The sequence below is a fragment of the Gavialis gangeticus genome, unplaced genomic scaffold (genome assembly GCF_001723915.1).
Source record: "Gavialis gangeticus isolate Ggan-Ray unplaced genomic scaffold, GavGan_comp1, whole genome shotgun sequence".
In the NCBI taxonomy this organism is placed as follows: Eukaryota; Metazoa; Chordata; order Crocodylia; family Gavialidae; genus Gavialis; species Gavialis gangeticus.
In genome coordinates, this window is record NW_017729029.1 from 12,040,214 (window position 1) to 12,048,000 (window position 7,787).

Below are 7,787 nucleotides of genomic sequence, written 5' to 3' on the forward strand. Positions count from 1 at the left end.
CCGACCCTTAATCTATGAATCTATGAATCTATGAATATATAAAAATACATTTCCTGGTAAAATACCTGTGCTAGACAAGAAGTGTGTTTTGAAAAGCAGACTGTTCAGCTAGAGTAATGAATCAACTGCTGTCAGGCATAAAGGCGAAGCCGTGGCAGTTTTCAATGGTTTAACAATAGGCCATTCTGGAGAGTTTCAAAATTCTTTCAGTTCCTTATTGGAACAAAACCAAAAGTTTCAATCACTTGCATGAAGTTGAAATACATCAAAACAGAACACCTTAATGTTTTAATTCCATTTCTCCATGACCCCAGTGCATAGGACTGCAGAAACCTTCACCAAAACTTTGTCAGAAGCAATGTTATCTACAAATGCTTCTTTTCGATGATACGTGGGGTTATTTTGGGGAAAAAAGTCAATTTAATTGAAAATCTTGTGACAAATGTCTTTTAAACAGATTTGCAAATACAGACTGAAACTTCAGAGATGTTGGATACCTGGGCCCTGTAGAAGCTCTGTACTTTTCCTACAATTTCCCACACCTATGCTCAAGGGGGTTTGGGGTTGGTGGCTGGAAGAAAGAATAATGGTGCAGCATCTATCTTAAATGCCTAGTTGGTCAGGTTACCCAAAATGTACAAAAAAGAAAGGTAACTCAGCTGGCCATTAGACCATTTAGTGGCTGCAATAACATGCAGGGATCAGTTACAGAGAAATTAGCATCCCACTCTATTTCTGTTTCGGGAAATACATTCTGAATCTTTCATACCCAAAACAAGAGGGGAATTGTTTTTCTGAGGTTTTGCGCAGGAAAGAGCATGAGTTTTGTTTAGAAAAAAAACAGTGTAGGGCTTTCATTACTCGTGCTTTTAAAGATCTCCACAGAGCACACCATTCATATACTGCAAGTTTTCCAGGACCATAATGGAGGCAGGTTGTGCAAGGCCAAGTCTCAACTATGTATGGGGGGGTCTTAGTTTTCCTTTCTCACACATCCTCCACCTGCCTACTTCCGCAGCACGGGACAGCGTACCCATCTTTCCTGGAAAGCTGACGCTTATTTCTCGTTCCTCCTCTCAAATGATGTGGCTAATTGTTTTCAGCACTGCAGGCACATTGAGCTTCATTTGTTTGTATGACAAACAAGTTGAACCTATTGTGCAGAATGAGCCAGTCTCTATAGCCTAAGAAAAGTTACTACTCCAAAAAAAGGAAGGAGCGAGAACAACGTACAGTAGGCTATCACCAGCTGTGGGGGTCTAGTGCTGAGATACAGGACAAGGGGAGAAAAGGTTACTCACCTAATGTTAAGATACGTTAACATCTGTAGATTTTTAATAGCTTCGGGAATGGATTTGATGCAATTGTGATACAAATTTAATGTCTCAAGTGGTGCGAACAGCCATACATCAGGAGGAATTTCCGTGAATCTATTTTTTGATAGGTCTGTGGGAAAGAAAAGAAATTTCTTAAGGTCAAAAATTTACCAAAGACCGGAGAAATGCAGAGGACCAAGAGACTAGCTGAGAAAAATGATCATAAAACAGATGCCTATGATTAACCTAATCAGGTTAAAACCTTGAAATAAAAAAAAAAAAGGTTAACGGTTGTACCTTTCACCATTTTTACCCTTTGCTTAAAAAAGGACCCAGAATCTAAACTTATGCCACCACCTATTCCCTGTAAAATTAAAAATGTTCAACAAATATCAATCATGATTTTCAATTCTCTTTCTCTCTGTCTTTAATCTACAGGATTCCCTCTCATCTTTCTCCCTTGCTAGGCACAACAAGACAACACCTAACAATAAGATACAAACTCGGAGACTACTACGGTCCTTTGGAAGCATGTAATTTCCTTTAACGTCAACATTTATTCTTTCAGCCAACCCAAATATAATTTAATATTCAAGCAAAATTTATTCAGCTAATTAAACTACAAAACAGCAAAGAATGGGCAAAATCCACGTGTCTATTTTAAGAGAATTTATCCCAACCATGCAACTGGTCCAATAAGAGATATCAGCTACAAAAATCCTTGCTTCACATCAAACCTGGACCATCATGGCTAAAACATCACTCCAGAACTGCCACCTTCGTTACCACGAATGCAGGCAATTTCTGCTTTCCCAATTATACAGATGGCCCAAGGACTTCCCACATACACTGCCGCCAAGGCAACATTAAAAATCAGTTTAAAAAAAAACTTCCGATGACTCCTCTCAAAATCCACCCTAGACATCCACGTGCCGGGAAGTTCCGCACATCACCCCACTGTAGAATAGAGAGAAATCAGCAGCTCCTCCCCGGAAAACGTTATTCAGCATTGCCACAAACCTAGCATGATCTCCATACAACACACTGGCAAGAAGGAAGGAAGACTGTCAGTCACCTATTTGACATTCTCACACTGTACTGAAAAAACTGAACACCACTTTTAACATTGAACCCCAAACCATAAAAAGTCTTCTGGCAAACTGAAGCCAGACTGTGTTAAGTGGAACTGCACAGTGAATTAGTATTTGCAGCTGCCATTCAGAAAATAAACTGGATGAATACTGTGAAACAATGGCTTCCAGGGACATTGATTTTGAAATCCTGCTTCCTAAAGTCTAAGACATGTGAAACTTGAGTGAACAACTACTTACCACCAAAAATAAATGGAGGAAGTTACTGATATTTTTAGCAAACCTTCTGTACATAAGAAAAATACTCAACTGTAACTGCTAAAAGTCCTTCTGTGACAATCAGTGTGGCCAAGTAAGGAGCACTCTTTGCTGTTGGGTCCCTGAGGCTATAACAAGAATCTGTTCCGCTAGCAAAAAGACCTTGATGTTGGAGAAAGGGGAGGAAAAATATTTATCTGCGTATAGGGAGTTAACTGAAATAAACTAGCTGGGTAGACTTGTTAAAGCCTTTCAGAGAATTTGGCTTTCTGTCCTTTCTGCTTCAGGACTGCAAAAGGTTATAGAAAAATATAGGTCAAAAAAGTTGCCCTTTTCCTTTTTGACATTGCTAAGACCAATACCCTTTAAATATGATTTCTGTGCAGGGTGCAGTAGCTGGGTTCAAAGCACAGGGGGCTACAGGTCCATTTCCAACAGTCCCAAAGCACCCAGGATGGGACTGTCTAGCCACTGAGAAAATTGAAGACCCAAATAATGCAACCAGGCCGTTCTGCAACAGGAGACAAAGGGAGGAACTTTTTTTGTGGAAGAACCTGAACCTGCTTGCCATGGACAAAGCAACGTTCAGGGAAAGCAGCCACCCTCACTTGAACCCTCAGATCTTTTGTGATGGAAAGCCTAAGGTTTAGAGAGTTCATGAAGGTCCAAAATGCTGGAAACCAGAAGCCTGAAGGGCAGGGCATCAAACATCCAGCCTGCGGAGCCCTGCCATCTGGCCCCTGTGCTGCCTTGGGTCTGATCAGATACACATGGGGTCTGTGCACGGCCCTGGTGTGGAGCTTGCCCTGGGATGCATGCCACACACAGTGCCCACGCCAGCTCGTCCGGGACCCCCCGGCTACAGGGCTACCCAGAACAAAATGTACCTGTGGGATACAATGCCACTTTTCCCTGCTCAGGTTCTCTGTCCCCGACACCTTCTCGCACGCGCTCCTTTCCCTCCCATCTGGAATCTCATTACTTTTCAAAGATACGTCCCTTTTGTTCCCATTAAACATCCTCCCACTTACTTTGCTCTGCCTGATCTCAGTCATTTTTTTTCTCCATTTGACCCAGTTTCTGCATTTTTAGGGCTCTTCACCCTTACCAGCTGCATTTTCATGAAAAAGTAGTTTCTCATCCCCCACATGAATCTTGCAGACAAACCCAGACTGCTAAAATAAAGTTATATTTGCTTTAACCAGATGTTAGTATAATATGACCAGTCAGAAGCCCAAGTGCCATTTTTGTACTGCAGGTTTCTGAACAGACACATTAGTTCAGAGCTGTGCAAGTGCATAAATACATTTAGCCACCAGTGTCTAGGCAGGTCTATTTGTGGTATCTGTCCTAAGGAAGTTATGCTGTCAAAATACATGTACTGCACATGGAGATAAGCTTCATTACACACTTTTTTCAGGAAATTTATTGTGCAGTTTGGAGACAGCTGTTTTATGTTTTATCTTCTGGAAAGCACCTCACAACTCAAATTCCAGGGAAACTGAAAGAAAAGACTTTTATATTCAATCTTGATTGAAAACAAAGCTTTATAATAGGGGATGAAACACAAAACATGCCCTTACTGGCTTCAGCCTTTTGGGCTCCTCAGCTATCAGTCGCAGTTTCAAGAAGGTGCAGTCTCGTGCGGTCTGGGTAAGAACTGTCCAAACCCACAAAGTTACCTTCCTTCTTTGAAATGCACCACTTCATGCTACTTCATCAGAAAATATGCAGCTGGGAAAACCTGAACCCTGCACTTGAGTCAACTTGTAAAATAAAAACAACTGCCTTGCCTACAATCAGCAGGGAAAATGTCTGTGTGGGGGAACCCACATTGTGCTAAAAAGAAACAGACCTTGAAATCCCCCACTATAAGCTGCTGCATGCGTGCCCTATAAAAAAGGCATTTCCTGTGCAGTCTAGTTTAGCCATTTGAAGGGAGAATTTTCTGCATGCATAGAGCTTTTTCAGGGCTTTGCCAGGTACTGCAAAATAACTTAATATTCTCTATGAACAAAGATGCTGTATTTACCCAAATCCAAACCGACTTTGAAAACAAGACAACCCTCCCAATAATTAGCTTCTATACACGTCTATTCTGTTCCCTGTACAGAACCTATTCATTGGAGTGTCGCCTTCAATTTGTACCGCTCCACCACCGCAGCAGAGAAAGCTGTTGAACTTAACACAGGTTTGCAAAACTATTATGAAACTGCCAACGCCAATGTAAAAATCAAAGAAATCTCTGATGTGATAACGCACTACATTTAAGCTACTACTAATCTTGTGAGTACTGGACATTCATAAAGTGCACAAGAGTGAGAGTAAAATACATTAAATGTCCTGGAGTATTTTCAGTTTATATAGCCTGTCAAATGTGCCATAGACTTGGCTACAGATATCACACCAAAGCATAACCCCAATCCTTATTGTTTTACGGGGCTCGGGACCACCATATGTTTTAGTCACTCAGCTCTACGCAGGAGAACTGGGAGAAATGCAATGGACTGTTGCACCCAGGAGGTCAGATCTGATGGCCTGATTGTTACTGGCCTTAAGAATGGGTATAATCTCTCTCTCTTTTAAACTCCTGAAAATTATTCCAAAACATTAAAACCTTCAACCAACACCTCAGATCACAGAACTATTAAAAAACACAGAGCCATGACACTGCATCAACATGTTTCTCCACGTACTTGCAAAAGGCACCTTTTATGTGGAATAAAAATGGCATCCTAAAATATCAAAATCTAATTATATTTTACACAGCAGATTAAGTCAGGTGGTATCAGAACAGTATTCAATTGATTACATACTAGGAAATACTGCACTCGTTACGCACAATCTAAAATACGCACTGAGCTTACAAGCCCTAGCAATTATTCTGTTGTCATTAATGGAGTCACAGGTTTGATCTCTCTTACCCTCCTCTCAGACACCAGACAAAATGCCCCCTCCTAATTATTCTCTCTGTGGGATTTTAGAGTCCCAACAACAAACACCGGATCTACACGTTCATGGACCGAGCTCCAGTAGTGAGAACCTGTAGCGCAGACATGGCCAAGACATTTTATTGCTGTTTTGTTTAGTCCTATAGTTAACAATACTTTTGCTGCACGACAGTTTTCACGTAACAGAAATAAGGCACAGATGCACAAAGGTACTTAGGTGCCTAGGTGCTTTTGCTTAGACTCTGGGCAGCAAAAATGAAGGTTAAAAGCAACTGGCCAACAGACACTGTTAGTTCCTGGAACTTAATTAAGGAAAGGGGGCTGGTAAGGGGTAAGGAACAGAGCTAAGCAAGCACAGATATGATCTCTATATCTGAAATGAGCAGGTTGACCCATAACTAAAGGTAGCATACATTTACCTCAATCAGTTTGCTACTGAACTGCTGACCAGTGCACATCAGTGGTCAAATTCTGCATGTGCTAGCCCCGAGTAAAAAACTCTTCCCTCCCCGCAACTGTTCTTTGCTACTGGGTCACATCCATTTCACTAATCCCTGTCAGTGTTTCTGAAATCCAGGTACGCTGTGATGTAAAAACACAACCAGAATTTACACAAAAAAAGAAAATCTTTCCAAACAGAAGATTGTGTGCCCAGTAAATAAAAGGAACCTGGTACATAACCTTCTAAGTAGCAATCCTGAGTCTTTACGATCTGTTTTTATAAAGGAAAAGGCAAGAACGAACATACTCTAGGGTGCAGGTATCAAATGTTTGGCAGCTCCATCCAGCCGGCAATGTCCTTAGGAGTCCAGGGTTACGGGATCCCAATGAATGCGGCCAGTGCCCTGCCACCACTGGAGCAGCCGCTGCCAGGCATGCTGGGGCACAGGGCGAGTTTGACATCCCTGCCCTAGGATGCACAAGGACACCACCTGAAAACCTGTAACTTGGTTTATCACTACACACTTGTCATTTCATTTGGACACACGCTCTTGGGAACGTAGCCGTCCACAAGAGCTTGGTGAGCTTCCTCAGTAAAAGACAGTTCAAGCATAAATGCCTCCTCTGTTCAGGAGGAATCAGAACTCGTGGTAGAGGTGATATCTTTCATTAGACCAACTAGATCTTTGCAAAGGGTTGCTGGTTGCAGCCGTGTTGGTCTAAGAACACAGGCTGGCAAAGTTCCTGGGGAGATGTAATATCTATTCACAGGATGCTAAATACCTTGGGAAACCCTGCTATAAGTAGGTTGCTTACACAGCAATGCAATAAAATAAAGCCAGTTTTGCTATCATCTGTATTACAGGGGCTGATGCTGCATCTACTATGAACATGGAGACCGAGGACTTCAAAAGGATTCCCATCGGCGCAGGGAACACGGTACTGGCACCTCTCTAGGAACACAGCAGTGAACACACCTGTGTCAAACGCTGCCACCAACCCAATCATACATATTTCTTGCAAAGGAAGTGATGTTTTAACATGCAGTGCAGCAAGTGCTTAACACTTCGCTCTTTGTTTTTATTACGGAGCTTAGTCCCGTAGGACAATGTTCTATAACTAAAATGGTTGAATAATTATAGCATGTCAATGAGATGAGCTGTTATATTTTAAAGGGATTTCTGGTTTCCTGACATATGCAAAACAGGATTTATTAATGTCATGGAAGCTCTCAAGCTATATTAGCTCCAGAAATCTGTCATTCATATTGGCAGTGTTCAAGTTTTTCTTGTTTTCTTCCATAGTTCCAAGATGGTACCAATCAGGAAAGGCATTTTTTTTTTTAAATCCTGCAAAAAAAATTGAATATCCAAGCACTAAAGCAAACTAACAACAGCCGGATTAAAGTGCTGGACACAGCTGTGTGACCAAACCACCTTACTCAGTTTAAATTGTCAAAATACAGCACCTCAGTTGGAAAGGGACTTTCAAATTCATCACTCACTGAACAACATGCATTGTTTGGAACAAGTCAGATGTCAAAGAAGATGCATACGTCATTAAAACACAGGACATGTTTACTATATGTTGTTGCATTAATTTTCCACCAGCAGATCTCCAAGTACCAGCTCCACTAAGAGGTAAAGGTTATTCATATTTTGCATTTTCCCAGCAATCCAGAATACAAGTTGAGCCTCACAATGTTATCTTCTAGCCTGCAGAGAAACAAG

At 41.5% G+C, this 7,787-nt stretch overlaps 1 protein-coding gene across 1 annotated transcript in view; it reads right to left on the minus strand.

Annotated features, from left to right (window-relative positions):
* LRCH2 (leucine rich repeats and calponin homology domain containing 2) overlaps positions 1 to 1,623 on the minus strand; it is a 46,943-nt gene extending 45,320 nt beyond the window's left edge. Inside the window, exons 1-2 of the mRNA XM_019521011.1 lie at positions 1,614 to 1,623; positions 1,302 to 1,446 (exon numbers count right to left, since the gene is read on the minus strand). Of these exons, the coding sequence (XP_019376556.1) occupies positions 1,302 to 1,446; positions 1,614 to 1,623 (155 nt within the window). The remainder of the gene's footprint in view (positions 1 to 1,301; positions 1,447 to 1,613) is intronic.
* Between the last annotated feature and the right edge of the window lie 6,164 nt (positions 1,624 to 7,787).